This window comes from Pecten maximus, chromosome 9 (assembly GCF_902652985.1).
Source record: "Pecten maximus chromosome 9, xPecMax1.1, whole genome shotgun sequence".
Lineage (NCBI taxonomy): Eukaryota > Metazoa > Mollusca > Bivalvia > Pectinida > Pectinidae > Pecten > Pecten maximus.
Window position 1 is genome coordinate 5359168 of NC_047023.1, and position 19294 is coordinate 5378461.

The 19294-nt window shown below is 38.0% G+C and overlaps 1 protein-coding gene across 2 annotated transcripts; it reads right to left on the reverse strand.

Moving 5' to 3' along the window:
- Positions 1 to 464: 464 nt before the first annotated feature.
- LOC117334689 lies at positions 465 to 17598 on the reverse strand. Of its 2 annotated transcripts, none has more exons than XM_033894446.1 (3): positions 17226 to 17598; positions 7363 to 7420; positions 465 to 2183 (listed from the first exon to the last, which is right to left on the reverse strand). In XM_033894446.1, the coding sequence occupies exons 1-3, from the start codon at positions 17226 to 17228 to the stop codon at positions 1579 to 1581; spliced, it is 666 nt and encodes a 221-aa protein (XP_033750337.1). In that variant the 5' UTR covers positions 17229 to 17598; the 3' UTR covers positions 465 to 1578. The 2 variants fall into 2 exon arrangements, with proteins under 2 accessions (XP_033750337.1, XP_033750338.1); XM_033894447.1 differs by lacking the exon at positions 17226 to 17598 and adding an exon at positions 7512 to 7703.
- Between the last annotated feature and the right edge of the window lie 1696 nt (positions 17599 to 19294).

A 19294-nucleotide genomic window follows, 5' to 3' on the forward strand; every position in this document is an offset into this window, starting at 1 on the left:
TAATATGGTAATATTATTTTGGAGAGTAAATAATAGGCTATATGATATCATCAACAGCGTGGCTATAATTATAGTGTTGAAGAAACATTTAAAGGATGCTTCTAATAAATGGCTTTTTTTTTTGTCAAAGATCTCCGTCACAATCAACAGAATATTTCTGTGTAACTTTTGATTTCCTAGTTTTACATGTAATTAGATTAACTCCTTTACTGTTCATGTTGAGCTGCTATGGTATGTGTTTATATATGTTCTGTGGCTGTATTGAACAGCTTTGATAACATCATCTTTGCCAATTTATGAAGACACAAAATTAAATAATTGGTTGCAAAGTCTCGGCCAATTCATGAAGACTAAGGTACATTACTTTGATCGCAAAGTCTCGGCCAACTCGTAAAGACACGAGATTCTCTACTTTGATGGAACATCTTTTCCAATTCGTGAAGACATACTATCCAAGTCAAGTATTTAGATTAAAAACCGGTTTATTTGTAGCTGAAAAATAAATACAAAGACTTTCAACCTTCTCAATTGTTCACGTTTGGACTACAAATATATCCGAGGCGTGTGGCGCTACAGAACGATCAGGACACAAGAGTGCTGTGAGTATCATAAGAGGGTATTATCCATTATGACGAAAGGGAATGTAATATAAACCATAGCATTTTTTTTGTTTTTCAAAATTATATTTAAACTGTAAAATATCGGGAATTATTGAATGCTACTTCACTGTAGAAAGAAATAATGAAGAACATTTTTACACGTCAAATCTTAAGTTGTGGCCGTTTTTGGTAAATATTTTCCTTATTCCAAACAATGAAGCTTGTTCTCAGTCACTTGAGAAAAAATAACTGTCAACCAGTCGTTTCCCCAATGTGAACCACTATTCATTTGTATTACGTCATTCAAAATTGTCACGTGATTCACTTTAGTATATTCTTTCAAAACAATTGTCAGCGTTTGGTCCTCGTGCGCTAATATCGTCCATTTTAACTCTACTGGATTTCTAGGACCGCAGCACTTTTATTACAACCGATTCTCACTTCCTTCAGCTGACACGGGTCAGACACTTGTTTAAGTTACTGTCAATATTTAGTACACGAATCTGTACTGGTCAGTTAATGTCCAAATCTGATGACCACTAGTATGTCGTTGATGTGATTTCTGACCTAAATCAGCTAGCCTCAGCTCGCATAGAAACTCGCAAGTATCCCACTCCCATCTCCAAGGAATCAACCAAAATCCATGTTCTTTACCACTGGGGTTTGTGTCACATAGCACTGATTTCAGAGAAAAGATTTATGGAGATTTCTGAATTTTAAGCAAAGCAAACAAAATCCTTTAAAGCAAGCATTCGTGCATTGTCATCTATCTCCTTGACCCGTGTATGGGGGAGTGTTTAATGACACGATCACGGGATAGCTTTATGCAAGGTGGGTGGTAATGTTATATTTATGGATATAAGCATATTGTGATAAAATGTCAAGCAACTTTCCCCTATGAAAATATTACTGGAATAAAACTGCCATTTGCGTCTCGACTGAGTTTATTATTGGTAGGACCAAACACCAGATGTCGCCGTTATTGGCTCTCCCAGTCGTTGAGTAAGTAAGTAATGAGCCTGTCCCAAAGGGATGTCTTGGGTACGATCCTCACGGCTGTGTTTTCCCGAGGAATGACACTAATGCTGTATTTGCTATTGTCAGAATATCCACCGGCAAGCTGCTGTCTCGTCTTCTGCAGCGTCAGAAAGAAATTGTTATCGTTGGCGTATGTATTTTCATTTTCAGAGGATGCAGTGTTCTTGAAAATGCTGTCGTCTTCGAAAGATTTTGAGGCCCTCACTGGGAACATTCTTAGTCCCGTCAAACTTTGGGTTTTACCTTTGTAGTACTGACCTATTTGATCCGACCTTGACAGAGGTCGGTAGTTGACAGAATGGCGGTTACCGCGTACCGGATCCAAGAATGCAAGTCTTTGATTGGCCAGATTTGCATTTAATCTCTGATTGGCTAGTGAGTTAGCCAATCGCTGTCTGGCTAGTCTAGATGCTACCCTCTGATGGAGTCTTAATGTATTCAACTGATTTCGTAATGGTGGTTGTCTGGTTACAAAACGGTCGTTAAGGTTACCAGCTCTCGTGGTCGGTGTTCTTTGCATGTTGCGCCATCTGTACAAGTAGGGAGCTGGCAAGTAAAAGAAAACAATGATAAACGAACTTGAACAAATAAGCCAACATTGTAACACTGATATATACAAAATGTTTGTAACAAAGTACATTTGACTTTTAGTAAATACACGATTTCATGCAATAATTTTTCATGATATCTATAAAATGTATTTGGCCTGAATGACCTTGGCTGTTAATGGGACGTTAAACAAATAAAACCAAACCAATTCAAAACCATAAGATAAAAGCTACACAGAATGTATTTTCATGGTGCCCCATATGGTCACCCATCCTCCACATACGACCATGGATAGGGATCCATATAATCCCCATTAGACTGGCCCCCTGTCTCTAGAATATTAAAATTATAAATAAAATTGAGCTTTATGAGTTTCAAACTAGGGGCAGATAATCTGGTTTTAGAATTTAGCTTGGAAATTCTTAAAAAAAAACAAACTTAGGGTCTGGTGGCCAGTCTAAATCCCCATAGAAACAAATGATATTTTGATAAATCAATAAATATAGGTTGTCGTTAAACGACTTAGTGCTGTACTTAATTGTACACGTACTATCAGCATGGTGAGCGAGGTGCAAGATAGCTGTCATAGTTAATGTGTCAGATAAAGATATTATATATTTATTGATGTATACAAAAACATCATCAAGATCTCGACAGTTTACACATATTGATTATACATATGTCATACAAACTAGCCTATACCATGGGGTTGTTCTGAGATGTCCTCACTGTAATATTGGTGCGATATCAGATCCCCAAGAACTTTTCCATGTTCCACTTTTTCAATTGTGGAAGAAAATCAATGAATTGTATCAAACATACATAAAAAAATATTTTGACGCAAATGAGTTATAAAACATATTTCTGACGAAATAAGTCGTCCGAGCAAAGTCGCGCAATACTTATCTAATTGGACTGAATGACAGTGAAGTACCGGGTGCAACCAGCGCGAAATAGTAGAGGTAATACACCAGTAACATGCTATATCTGTAATCCTTTATGACTAATAACATTCGGCTACATTTAACAGGCTGACCGACACCGCGACCGTTGCTGGACACATGATTTATATACTGTGGAATGTTTAACTGCTTCTGTCATCTTCTGAACCAGCAAGATGTATTAGATTTGACATTCTGTTCAACGGACTTTGTCATACTCACACCTGTTCATTGTTCAGTGTGGGTGTCAGTGATGTATTTTGTCACACTTCATGCCTGTTCATTGTTCAGTGTGGGTGTTAGGGGTGTATTTTGTCACATTACACACCTGTCCATTGTTCAGTGTGGGTGTTAGGGGTGTATTTTGTCACACTGCACACCTGTCCATTGTTCAGTGTGGGTGGCAATGATGTATTTTGTCACACTGCACACCTGTCCATTGTTCAGTGTGGGTGTCAGTGATGTATTTTGTCACATTACACACCTGTTCATTGTTTGTTGTGGGTGTCAGTGATGTATTTTGTCACACCTGTTCATTGTTCAGTGTGGGTGTTAGGGGTGTATTTTGTCACATTACACACCTGTTCATTGTTCAGTGTGGGTATCAGTGATGTATTTTGTCACATTACACACCTGTCCATTGTTTGTTGTGGGTGTCAGTGATGTATTTTGTCACACCTGTTCATTGTTCAGTGTGGGTATTAGTGATGTATTTTGTCACACTACACACCTGTCCATTGTTCAGTGTGGGTGTCAGTGATGTATTTTGTCACACCTGTTCATTGTTCAGTGTGGGTATTAGTGATGTATTTTGTCACATTACACACCTGTTCATTGTTCAGTGTGGGTGTCAGTGATGTATTTTGTCACACCTGTTCATTGTTCAGTGTGGGTGTTAGTGGTGTATTTTGTCACATTACACACCTGTTCATCGTTCGGTGTGGGTGTCATTGATGTATTTTGTCACAGTACACACCTGTTCATTGTTTGTTGTGGGTATTAGTGATGTATTTTCTCACACTCACACCTGTTCATTGTTCAGTGTGGGTGTCAGTGATGTATTTTGTCACATCTGTTCATTGTTTGTTGTGGGTGTCAGTGATGTATTTTGTCACACTCACACCTGTTTATTGTTCAGTGTGAGTGTCAGTGATGTATTTTGTCACACCTGTTCATTGTTCAGTGTGAGTGTCAGTGATGTATTTTGTCACATTACACACCTGTTCATCGTTCGGTGTGGGTGTCATTGATGTATTTTGTCACAGTACACACCTGTTCATTGTTTGTTGTGGGTATTAGTGATGTATTTTGTCACACCTGTTTATTGTTTGTTGTGGGTGTCAGTGATGTACTTTGTCACACTCACACGTGTTTACTGTTCAGTGTGGGTGTCAGTGATAACTAGACGACTCCTTTCCGTCAGACGCTGATGTTACACGTGCACTTTTGTGTGATTAATTCTGATTAATGATTTAGGTACTTAGCGGATGTGTCGTCGGAAACTCACGCAACTATGCTTACTCAATTTTTCACAAATTCTTTTTCTTGGAGACAAAACGAGAAAGCAAAAATAGTCCTTTTTTCGCTCTGATTGTAAACTCGATACATGACGTGGGATCACATGTTATCTTAGACAGATCACAATTTCGTTTCGTTTCTTTTTGTTGCGTTGCCGTATATGGAGTTATATATGGGATAATTAAAAATATATTCAGAACATGCTTTGAGAATATATATCGATTGATAATCGCTGTATTTCGTAATTATTGACCTACATGTAGTATCTGATGTCGTCCTTGTCCATTAGTAAGATAAGAACGTGGTTACATATATCACAGCTGTTCGGACATTGATGAATAGCCGACATGAATTTCCTTGAAGTCAGTCAACTACGATATCCCTTTACATCTCGGTCTGTGGACTGGCCTCTCGCACGTCACACGTCAAGGATGACAGTTTTACCGCATACGATTGAAATTTATACACTAACCATAGGTATGATGTCGGTTAAAGTGCGACATGTATGTAAGGTGAGTGTTCTAGCTGCCCTCTCGGTAAAGGTACAGTAATAGTACTATTGTCTCGTTGACGGAAGTGAACTACACGTGCGTTCACTGCAAAAAGCGGCACGGTTACCACCTATACCGTTAAAAGAAGAGGATATATACTTTATTTATGAAAGAGGATTAAAAAAAACTTAGCGAAATGAAAACAACACGACATTTTTACTGGTTACTTAAACATCACGACATTTTTACTGGTTACTTAAACATAACGACATTTTTACTGGTTACTTAAACATCACGACATTTTTACTGGATACTTAAACATTACATTTTTACTGGTTACTTAAACATCACGGCATTTTTATTGGTTACTTAAACATTACGACATTTTTATTGGTTACTTAAACATCACGACATTTTTATTGGTTACTTAAACATCACGACATTTTTATTGGTTACTTAAACATTACGACATTTTTATTGGTTACTTAAACATCACGACATTTTTACTGGTTACTTAAACATCACGACATTTTTATTGGTTACTTAAACATCACGACATTGTTACTGGTTACTTAAACATCACGGCATTTTTATTGGTTACTTAAACATTACGACATTTTTACTGGTTACTTAAACATCACGACATTTTTATTGGTTACTTAAACATCACGACATTGTTACTGGATACTTAAACATCACGACATTTTTACTGGTTACTTAGACATCACGACATTTTTACTGGTTACTTAAACATCAAGACATTTTTACCGGATACTTAAACATCAAGACATTTTTACTATGGTTACTTAAACATCACGAAATTTTCATTGGTTACTTAAACATCACGACATTTTTATTGGTTACTTAAACATCACGACATTTTTATTGGTTACTTAAACATCACGACATTTTTATTGGTTACTTAAACAACACGACATTTTTACTGGTTACTTAAACATTACGACATTTTTATGGGTTACTTAAACAACACAACATTTTTACTAGTTACTTAAACATCACGACATTTTTACTAGTTACTTAAACATCACGACATTTTTATTGGTTACTTAAACAACACGACATTTTTACTGGTTACTTAAACATCACGACATTTTTACTAGTTACTTAAACATCACGACATTTTTATTGGTTACTTAAACAACACGACATTTTTACTGGTTACTTAAACATCACGACATTTTTACTGGTTTAATACTTAAACATCAAGACATTTTTACTGGATACTTAAACATCAAGACATTTTTACTGGATACTTAAACATCACGACATTTTTACTGGTTACTTAAACAACACGACATTTCTATTGGTTACTTAAACATCACGACATTTTTACTGGTTTAATACTTAAACATCACCACATTTTTACTGGATACTTAAACATCAAGACATTTTTACTATGGTTACTTAAACATCACGACATTTTTACTGGTTACTTAAATATCACGACATTTTTATTAGTTACTTAAACATCACGACATTTTTACTGGTTACTTAAATATCACGACATTTTTACTGGTTACTTAAACATCACGACATTTTTACTCGATACTTAAACATCACGACATTTTTACTGGTTACTTAAACATCACGACATTTTTATTGGTTACTTAAACATCACGACATTTTTACTGGTTACTTAAACATCACGACATTTTTATTGGTTACTCAAACATCACGACATTTTTACTGGTTACTTAAACATCACGACATTTTTATTGGTTACTTAAACATCACGACATTTTTATTGGTTACTTAAACAACACGACATTTTTACTGGTTACTTAAACATCACGACATTTTTACTGGTTACTTAAACATCACGACATTTTTATTGGTTACTTAAACAACACGACATTTCTATTGGTTACTTAAACATCAGGACATTTTTACTGGTTTAATACTTAAACATCACCACATTTTTACTGGATGCTTAAACATCAAGACATTTTTACTGGTTACTTAAACATCACGACATTTTTACTGGTTACTTAAACATCACGACATTTTTATTGGTTACTTAAACATCACGACATTTTTACTGGAACTTAAACATCACGACATTTTTATTGGTTACTTAAACATTGGCGCTACGAGCAATGTTATAACATGTTAAGGACACGATGAAAACACTAATAATTGTGAAAAATAGCCAAAAAAGAAATAAAGACTTTGAAAAAACAAAAACAGCATTGTGTATGTACTTACCGAGACGCTGAGCACTCCCGCCGACCACCAGCAGCGTCAGCCAAAACAGTTCCAAGTTCTGTAAATAAGGAAATGAGGTTTAGGAAATCCTTAATGGTCAGGTGTTAGAAATAAAGACAGGTATTCACGTTATAAATCAGCCATATTACCATAATATAATCGTTCCTTCTCAGTCACAAGTGCTGCGCCAAAACTTGCGGGTGCCAAATCGAGAAGGAGAATAATTTTCCATACATTAAGTTTTTAGTCATTCTTCGATCATAAATTGGATATAACTTTCATCGTTAAGTTGTTAACATGTCCACTAATAAGTTCAGCTCATTTGCACTCGACAGACGGCTAGGGAATTAGTGTCGTTTAGTGCTCATTACTTCAACATTACGACACGATATCAGTCTAACCTTTGAACCGGTAATATTTCACCGACAGACATAGCTTGTCATTTTTGCTATGAAAACGTGTCTTGTCCGTTTTCATTTAAAAAAAAACTATATAAAAGCTGTGTTCATGTTTTATCTGGCTATATAGCCACTCCTTTATGTCATACCAACTCAACTCATACTATTGTTTTTAATATTTTAAAGTCATATGAATATTTCAAATCGGCCACAGGACGACAAAGAAAGTGCATTAGTGTTTGTATATTTGACATGCCGTGCTTTTTTTTTTTATTGGATTACTACATTAAACTGCAGACATTTGTTATATTATTAGATACAAACTTCGACATTTAAGAAATTAATTTCTGCGTGGTGATTTTTATGTTGAATTTTAAGTGTCGTGACATGCTTACACTATAACTGCCATTTACACGTCCATCCCAAATCGCTCGATCATGTACAAACTATGATTACGTCATTTCAAATATATTCAACGATACTTACTTATCTTTTCTATATACCAGGATTATTCCATAGACGTTTAGGTGCCTATACTTTGCTCGAGATGTACAAGTTAACCTGGTAGTATAATGTTATATATATGGTATATATATATATATTATCAACCATCAAGTGTGTATCCGGAATTAATCAATATCATCTTTTTATGTTAGTATGTTAATTGTTCCGTAATTTGTGTCCGTCCATCACCGGAAGTTGTTTTGATGTTTAGTTGAAGAAGAATAAAATATAAGTTGGAGGCACCACGTGTTCGAGATTTTCTATATTGTACACACAGCAAAGCAAACCCCAAACACAACAATAGAGAACAGAATGTAATAATTCATTGCAAAATATGTAATCGGTCACCAAGTTGAAGGTTATGCGATGATTTGATTACTAAATATATTTCCCAGTAGAGCTACACAAGGTTGGCTGACAGAGTAGAATATTAATGGGAACCTTTGTGACGTCAATAACAATTAAAATTGAAATAAAAAACACGGTAAGTCAGTTTAAACATCGGGATGTGGTTAGATATCAAAAAGACGGTAAGTCAGTTGTAACGTCGGGATGTGGTTAGATATCAAAAAGACGGTAAACGTCGGGATGTGGTTAGATATCAAAAAGACGGTAAGGTCTGTTGTAACGTCGGGATGTGGTGAGATATCAAAAAGACGGTAAACGTCGGGATGTGGTTAGATATCAAAAAGACGGTAAGTCAGTTGTAACGTCGGGATGTGGTTAGATATCAAAAAGACGGTAAGGTCTGTTGTAACGTCGGGATGTGGTTAGATATCAAAAAGACGGTAAGGTCTGTTGTGACGTCGGGATGTGGTTAGATATCAAAAAGACGGTAAGGTCTGTTGTAACGTCGGGATGTGGTTAGATATCAAAAAGACGGTAAGTCAGTTTAAACATCGGGATGTGGTTAGATATCATAAAGACGGTAAGTCTGTTGTAACGTCGGGATTTGGTTAGATATCAAAAAGGCGGTAAACGTCGGGATGTGGTTAGATATCAAAAAGACGGTAAGTCTGTCGTAACGTCGGGATGTGGTTAGATATCAAAAAGAAGGTAAACGTCGGGATGTGGTTAGATATCAAAAAGACGGTAAGGTCAGTTGTAACGTCGGGATGTGGTTAGATATCAAAAAGACGGTAAGGTCTGTTGTAACGTCGGGATGTGGTTAGATATCAAAAAGACGGTAAGGTCAGTTGTAACGTCGGGATGTGGTTAGATATCAAAAAGACGGTAAGTCTGTTGTAACGTCGGGATGTGGTTAGATATCAAAAAGACGGTAAGTCTGTTGTAACGTCGAGATGTGGTTAGATATCAAAAAGACGATAAGTCAGTTTAAACATCGGGATGTGGTTAGATATCAAAAAGACGGTAAGTCTGTTGTAACGTCGGGATGTGGTTAGATATCAAAAAGACGGTAAACGTCGGGATGTGGTTAGATATCAAAAAGACGGTAAGTCAGTTGTAACGTCGGGATGTGGTTAGATATCAAAAAGACGGTAAACGTCGGGATGTGGTTAGATATCAAAAAGACAATAAGTCAGTTGTAACGCCGGGATGTGGTTAGATATCAAAAAGACGGTAAACGTCGGGATGTGGTTAGATATCAAAAAGACGGTAAGTCAGTTGTAACGTCGGGATGTGGTTAGATATCAAAAATACGGTAAGTCAGTTGTAACGCCGGGATGTGGTTAGATATCAAAAAGACGGTAAACGTCGGGATGTGGTTAGATATCAAAAAGAAGGTAAACGTCGGGATGTGGTTAGATATCAAAAAGACGGTAAGTCAGTTGTAACGTCGGGATGTGGTTAGATATCAAAAAGACGGTAAGTCAGTTGTAACGTCGGGATGTGGTTAGATATCAAAAAGACGGTAAGTCAGTTGTAACGTCGGGATGTGGTTAGATATCAAAAAGACGGTAAGTCAGTTGTAACGTCGGGATGTGGTTAGATATCAAAAAGACGGTAAGTCAGTTGTAACGTCGGGATGTGGTTAGATATCAAAAAGACGGTAAGTCAGTTGTAACGTCGGGATGTGGTTAGATATCAAAAAGACGGTAAGTCAGTTGTAACGTCGGGATGTGGTTAGATATCAAAAAGACGGTAAACGTCGGGATGTGGTTAGATATCAAAAAGACGGTAAGTCAGTTGTAATGTCGAGATGTGGTTAGATATCAAAAAGCAATGCACTCGTTGTTTTTCTTTTTATATATGATTCTCGATTTCTATTTCTTTGTGTATTTGTATACACTGATGCGATTCAGATGTCTCTAGATTAACATTAATCAATCGTTGTTTAAATGTCAAAACATCAAGCAACTGCGAAAGAGCTGTAAACTCCCGAAAATGTTTCGTATGCAAACTTGCGTTATTCCTGTTGGGAGAGAGGAGAAGAGAATGAATAGAATCCGTAATCCATATTATATTTTCTTGTCTCACATCTAAGTATGTGTGCTGCTTCCGAACTATACATCAGGATAGTTGATGCCTATTGTCAAGTTATTTCTGTTTTATTGATGCTGTAAAACATCGCTATTTTTAGTAACAGTTGTTGTTTATTACAGTTGGAGTAAAACAAACAAAGAACAATACATGGAAAGTGATACTAACCGCCAAAGTAGCAATCTTTGTAGCCAATTAAATATATTTTATTTCACATACGAAACTCGGTAAAGAACTGATGGTCATCTGTCAAAAAAGGCAGTGTTTGTTTTCAAATAATTATATATATATATATATATATATAAGGGGACCGACATTTGGACATAATCCGGAAATGATCATATTTTATTATTTTTCATTCTTATTATTTTCTTCTTCTTCAAACTGAATTAGTATTAAGGTTAATGATTGAATTCAAAAATAGATCAAACTTTTACTTTTAGAGAATATAGACAAACTTAATTTTTTTTGTATTATATGAAAGGGTAAAATACCAACATATCAATGTAAGTATTTTTTTTTTTTTTTTTTTTTTTACTTTTCTTTTTTGAATTTATTTTTCTAGGGACATACATATTATATGCCGTCTGTAAAAAGTTTTCTGACTTTTTACACAGCGATATGTAGATGTGGTTTTGCTTGTTTCCCCCCTCTTTTTACAATTATATATGTAGTAGTAGGTATAATTATTGTAATGGGTCAAATATCCATTTCACAGGATTCAAATTGCTTGCTATATGTTATCATAATTATATCTTGGTTGTTACATTTTTTCTCTGGAAAGTAGAACGTCATACTAATACAGGGAATTCTTGGGGAAAAAAAGTTAAAAATAAAATTCACCCCGAAAAAAAATTCGAATGAGAATCTAAGAATTAATTTATTATGGCCTAAACAACACACACACAAATGCATACTTTCAATGTCACCAAATGTACTTTTAAATTGTTTTAGGTAAAATAGACATCATCGATCAAGGTTAATGAACCGCGACATTTTCGTGTTCATCTTTTAGGAAAAACCACATTTCAGTTAGCTTCACTTTATCGTTCTAACTTTCAAACTTATTATTGAAAACAAGCCTCTACGTCTGGTGTATATACGTAGTTTAGGGGTTGGAAATATCGCATCAATCTCGATATATCAGACTCTACGTATATATCAGCCTGCACTGTAACAGGAAATAAAAACACGTGCAGGGAATTGTCTGATGATAAATCAGAACATAAAACGGTGTGACCATACTAGGACAGAGGTCTGAAACCTGACACAGAACATAAAACGGTGTGACAATATGGGACAGGAATATGACACAGAACATAAAACGGTGGGACAATATGGGACAGGAATATGACACAGAACATAAAACGGTGTGACAATATGGGACAGGAATATGACACAGAACATGAAACGGTGTGACAATATGGGACAGGAATATGACACAGAACATAAAACGGTGTGACAATACTAGGACAGAGGTCTGAAACCTGACACAGAACATAAAACGGTGTGACAATACTGGGACCTAACACAGAACATCAAACTGTGTGACAATACTGGGACCTGACACAGAACATAAAACGGTGTGACAATACTGGGACAGGAGTCTGACACAGAACATAAAACGGTGTGACAATACTGGGACAGGAGTCTGACACAGAACATCAAACTGTGTGACAATATTGGACCTGACACAGAGCATAAAACGGTGTGACAATACTGGGACCTGACACAGAACATAAAACGGTGTGACAATACTGTGACCTGACACAGAACATAAAACGGTGTGACAATACTGGGACCTGACACAAAACATAAAACGGTGTGACAATACTGTGACCTCACACAGAACATAAAACGGTGTGACAATACTGGGACAGGAGTCTGACACAGAACATAAAACGGTGTGACAATACTGTGACCTGACACAGAACATAAAACAGTGTGACAATACCGGGACCTGACACAGAACATAAAACGGTGTGACAATATGGGACCTGACACAGAACATAAAACGGTGTGACAATACTGGGACCTGACACAGAACATAAAACGGTGTGACAATACTGGGACAGGAGTCTGACACAGAACATAAAACGGTGTGACAATACTGGGACCTGACACAGAACATAAAACGGTGTGACAATATTGTGACCTGACACAGAACATAAAACAGTGGGACGATACTGGGACAGGAGTCTGACACAGAACATAAAACGGTGTGACAATACTGGGACAGGAGTCTGACACAGAACATAAAACGGTGTGACAATACTGGGACCTGACACAGAACATAAAACGGTGTGACAATATGGGACAGGAATATGACACAGAACATAAAACGGTGTGACAATACTGGGACCTGACACAGAACATAAAACGGTGTGACAATACTGTGACCTGACACAGAACATCAAACGGTGTGACAATACTGGGACCTTACACAGAACATAAAACGGTGTGACAATACCGGGACAGGAATCTGACACAGAACATAAAACGGTGTGACAATACTGGGAACTGACACAGAACATAAAACGGTGTGACAATACTGGGACCTGACACAGAACATAAAACTGTGTGACAATACTGGGAACTGACACAGAACATAAAACTGTGTGACAATACTGGGACCTGACACAGAACATAAAACAGTGTGACAATACTGGGACCTGACACAGAACATAAAACGGTGTGACAATACTGGGACCTGACACAGAACATAAAACGGTGTGACAATACTGGGACCTGACACAGAACATAAAACGGTGTGACAAAACTGGGACCTGACACAGAACATAAAACGGTGTGACAATACTGTGACCTGACACAGAACATAAAACGGTGTGACAATACTGGGACCTGACACAGAACATAAAACGGTGTGACAATACTGGGACCTGACACAGAACATAAATCGATGTGACAATACTGGGACAGGAGTCTGACACAGAACATAAAACGGTGTGACAATACTAGGACAAAGGTCTGAAACCTGACACAGAACATAAAACGGTGTGACAATACTGGGACCTGACACAGAACATAAAACGATGTGACAATACTGGGACAGGAGTCTGACACAGAACATAAAACAGTGTGACAAAACTGGGACCTGACACAGAACATAAAACGGTGTGACAAAACTGGGACCTGACACAGAACATAAAACGGTGTGACAATACTGGGACCTGACACAGAACATAAAACAGTGTGACAATACTGTGACCTGACACAGAACATAAAACGGTGTGACAATACTGGGACCTGACACAGAACATAAAACGGTGTGACAATACTGGGACCTGACACAGAACATAAAACGGTGTGACAATACTGGGACCTGACACAGAACATAAAACAGTGTGACAATACCGGGACCTGACACAGAACATAAAACAGTGTGACAATACTGGGACCTGACACAGAACATAAAACGGTGTGACAATACTGGGACCTGACACAGAACATAAAACGGTGTGACAATACTGGGACCTGACACAGAACATAAAACGGTGTGACAATACTGGGACCTGACACAGAACATAAAACGGTGTGACAATACTGGGACCTGACACAGAACATAAAACGGTGTGACAATACTGGGACCTGACACAGAACATAAAACGGTGTGACAATACTGGGACCTGACACAGAACATAAAACGGTGTGACAATACTGGGACAGGAGTCTGACACAGAACATAAAACGGTGTGACAATACTGGGACCTGACACAGAACATAAAACGGTGTGATGTGCACCAAATAAGGTGGACATAGGGGTCTGACACAGAACATAAAACGGTGTGACAATACTGGGACCTGACACAGAACATAAAACGGTGTGACAATACTGGGACAGGGGTCTGACACAGAACATAAAACGGTGTGACAATACTGGGACCTGACACAGAACATAAAACGGTGTGACAATACTGGGACCTGACACAGAACATAAAACGGTGTGACAATACTGGGACAGGGGTCCGACACAGAACATAAAACGGTGTGACAATACTGGGACAGGGGTCTGACCAGAACATAAAACGGTGTGACAATACTGGGACCTGACACAGAACATAAAACGGTGTGACAATACTGGACCTGACACAGAACATAAAACGGTGTGACAATACTGGGACCTGACACAGAACATAAAACAGTGTGACAATACTGGGACAGGAATCTGACACAGAACATAAAACGGTGTGACAATACTGGGACCTGACACAGAACATAAAACGGTGTGACAATACTGGGACCTGACACAGAACATAAAACGGTGTGACAATACTGGGACAGGAGTCTGACACAGAACATAAAACGGTGTGACAATACTGGGACCTGACACAGAACATAAAACGGTGTGACAATACTGGGACCTGACACAGAACATAAAACGGTGTGACAATACTGGGACCTGACACAGAACATAAAACGGTGTGACAATACTGGGACCTGACACAGAACATAAAACGGTGTGACAATACTGGGACCTGACACAGAACATAAAACGGTGTGACAATACTGGGACCTGACACAGAACATAAAACGGTGTGACAATACTGGGACCTGACACAGAACATAAAACAGTGTGACAATACTGGGACCTGACACAGAACATAAAACGGTGTGACAATACTGGGACCTGACACAGAACATAAAACGGTGTGACAATACTGGGACAGGAGTCTGACACAGAACATAAAACAGTGTGACAATACTGGGACCTGACACAGAACATAAAACGGTGTGACAATACTGGGACCTGACACAGAACATAAAACGGTGTGACAATACTGGGACAGGGGTCTGACACAGAACATAAAACGGTGTGACAATACTGGGACCTGACACAGAACATAAAACGGTGTGACAATATTGTGACCTGACACAGAACATAAAACAGTGGGACGATACTGGGACAGGAGTCTGACACAGAACATCAAACTGTGTGACAATATTGGACCTGACACAGAGCATAAAACGGTGTGACAATACCGGGACCTGACACAGAACATAAAACGGTGTGACAATACCGGGACCTGACACAGAACATAAAACGGTGTGACAATACTGGGACCTGACACAGAACATAAAACGGTGTGACAATACTGTGACCTGACACAGAACATAAAACGGTGTGACAATACTGGGACCTGACACAGAACATAAAACGGTGTGACAATACTGGGACAGAGGTCTGAAACCTGACACAGAACATAAAACGCTGTGACAATATGGGACAGGAATATGACACATAACATAAAACGGTGTGACAATATGGGACAGGAATATGACACATAACATAAAACGGTGTGACAATACTAGGACAGGAGTTCAAAACTTGACCCAGGCGTCTCCCCTTGTCATATATCGTATATAAGACCTATTTCACATTATTTTAAAAGATGTATACATAAAAATGAAAAAAAAAGTTTATTAATTTGCGAAGATGTTTTGTGTTCCTAGGGCACGTCTTAATCGTACAATTAGATAAGAAATACGTATTGACGGACTGTTTTGGAGGAATGAATAACTCTTACATTATATACATATAAACTGTACAGATGTTCACATAACTGCACGTGGTGTCGTCTATCATTTTATGTTGAATATATTATACAAATACATGTTAAATGTGATATGCCCGTATATAGAAGAGAGAGCGTTAGTGTATTAATTGAATAGTTGTTACAAAAACATGTAACAGTAGCTGACGAACAATTGTCGTAGTCGTAACAAAAGTCGTGTCACGAAAAATTGTTGTGATCGTCACAAAAGTCGTGTCACGAAAAAAACTGTTGTGATAGTAACAAAAGTCGTGTCACGAAAAAAACTGTTGTGATAGTAACAAAAGTCGTGTCACGAAAAAAACTGTTGTGATAGTAACAAAAGTCGTGTCACGAAAAATTGTTGTGATAGTAACAAAAGTCGTGTCACGAAAAAAACTGTTGTGATAGTAACAATAGTCGAGTCACGAAAAATTGTTGTGATCGTCACAAAAGTCGTGTCACGAAAAATTGTCGTAGTCGTAACAAAAGTCGTGTCACGGAAAATTGTTGTGATAGTAACAAAAGTCGTGTCACGAAAAAAACTGTTGTGATAGTAACAAAAGTCGAGTCACGAAAAATTGTTGTGATCGTCACAAAAGTCGTGTCACGAAAAATTGTCGTAGTCGTAACAAAAGTCGTGTCACGGAAAATTGTCGTAGTCGTAACAAAAGCTGTACTGTGAATAATTTTTTTTTTAAACTTTTAACTTTTTCTTAACAAAAAAACCGTGCTATGAACAATTGTCTAAATCGTAACAAAGGACATTACGTCGTAGTCCTAGGAAACACATACTTGTCGCTTAGAACAAAGAAAACCACATAATTTATTCAATTAGTAAGAAAAGCTGTTCCGATATACAAGATACAGTTGCTTTAATTAAGCTGAACAATGATATTTAAAAAAAATTGCACAAAATTTCTTTCAAATCAATTAAAAAACCCCACAGTTTTAACCTTAAACTTACCATATTAAAACGCCAGGGAAATGTCCAAGCACAATAAGAATCAGATGTGAGAGTTACCACATTATTCAAAGATAACCGGTGTTACTACGAGTGTCACCTCCTCCCCTTCACCTTAAGTCGAAACTGCCCATACAGGTGTCCGCCAGCAAATAACTCAACCACGGTTGCTGCAGATTTGAGAGATGAGTTTGAGATGAGACGCATATACTATTTACCTGTAATACAATCGTACAGACAGATAAAATATTACCGTGGAGCGCTTAATTAATGATTTTGTCAGACCGAAGCATAACTAAGTAAAGACGACAGTTTGACTGTCGGATTAGATGGACTTGGCGTACGGAGTGAGATGTCGCATGTGACCAGTCCCACACGGACGATAAATAAGATGGCTGGAGAGGTCAGCTGTGTATACATCACAGAACATTGGCCAATCAAATGATTTATCTCCAGGTGATAATCTGATGTGACGCTCGGCAGGGCGTTCACTTACCTCGTAACGAGTTTATTAGGAAAATCACTTCCTACAATTAGTTTTTTTTTTAATTTCCGTGATAATGAAAGCTTATGTCTGTTTACACAAAATATAAATTATATAGTCTGTTTACACAAAATATTAATTGTATAGTCTTGGATTTGTATTGTTTAGCGTCCTTTCAATTGTCATGGTCATTTGAAGGCAAGGCGATGATATTTATCATAACTTTAATTCAATTAATTTACGGAACATTTCACTTTCGAACATGTCCGAATCATTCTGTTGTGTTGTCGATTTTCCTAATACTGATTCTAAATATCACCTCTATATACAGTAACCTGTATTTAAATGCCACGTTTATATACCGAATACCTGTCTATAAAAGGCACCTCTCTATATATAGAACCTTTCTATAAAGGCACATCTATAAACAAAACCTGTCTATTAAGGTCACCTCTATATACCTAACACCAGTCTATAAATTCATCTCTATACATATAAAACCTGTCTATAAAAGTCACATCTATATAAACCTAAAACCTGTCTATTCAGGTCACCTCTACATATCTAAACCTGTCCATAAAGTCACTTCTATTTGCCTAAAACCTGTATTAAGATCATATCTATATATCGCAAATCTGTCTATCAAGGTAATCTTGACAAGCCTAAAACCTATTGTTTGTTTGCTTGGTTTATCGCCACGTGAAAAGTCATGGTCGTTTTGAGGTGGGATTTTCTTGTAGTAGTTGATGACTTCCTCAATGAACAGCAATTAGGGAAGGAAGCGTTGAACCAACCAACCAACGGAGCTATGACGGAGCTCTCACCTTAAATTGCTAACCGATTGAGATATCGCGGCGCACTCACCTTAGGTAACTTGACCGGCGCTCTAACCGACTGAGATATCGCTGCGCACTCACCTTAGGTAGCTTGACCGGCGCTCTAACCGACTGAGATATCGCGGCGCACTTACCTTAGGTAACTTGACCGGCGCTATAACCGACTGAGATATCGCGGCGCACTCACCTTAGGTAACTTGACCGGCGCTCTAACCGACTGAGATATCGCGGCGCACTCACCTTAGGTAACGTGACCGGCGCTCTAACCGACTGAGATATCGCGGCGCACTCACCTTAGGCAACGTGACCGGCGCTCTAACCGACTGAGATATCACGGCGCACTCACCTTAGGCAACGTGACCGGCGCTTTAACCGACTGAGATATCGCGGCTCACTCACCGTAGGTAACTTGACCGGCACTCTAACTGACTGAGATATCGCGACGCACTCACCTTAGGTAACTTGACCGGCGCTCTAACCGACTGAGATATCGCGGCGCACTCACCTTAGGTAACGTGCCCGGCGCCTAACCGACTGAGATATTGCGGCGCACTTAATTACCTTAGGTAACGTGACCGGCGCTCTAACCGACTGAGATATCGCGGCGCACACCTTGGGTAACGTGACTAGCATTCTAACCGATTTAGCTATCGAGCTCCCTCAATTGAGCTACTATTCGATTTTTAGTTGTGCCTATGTAATTTTGAGACTAAGAAGACAGACAAAATGACTGACAGACAAAATGACTGACA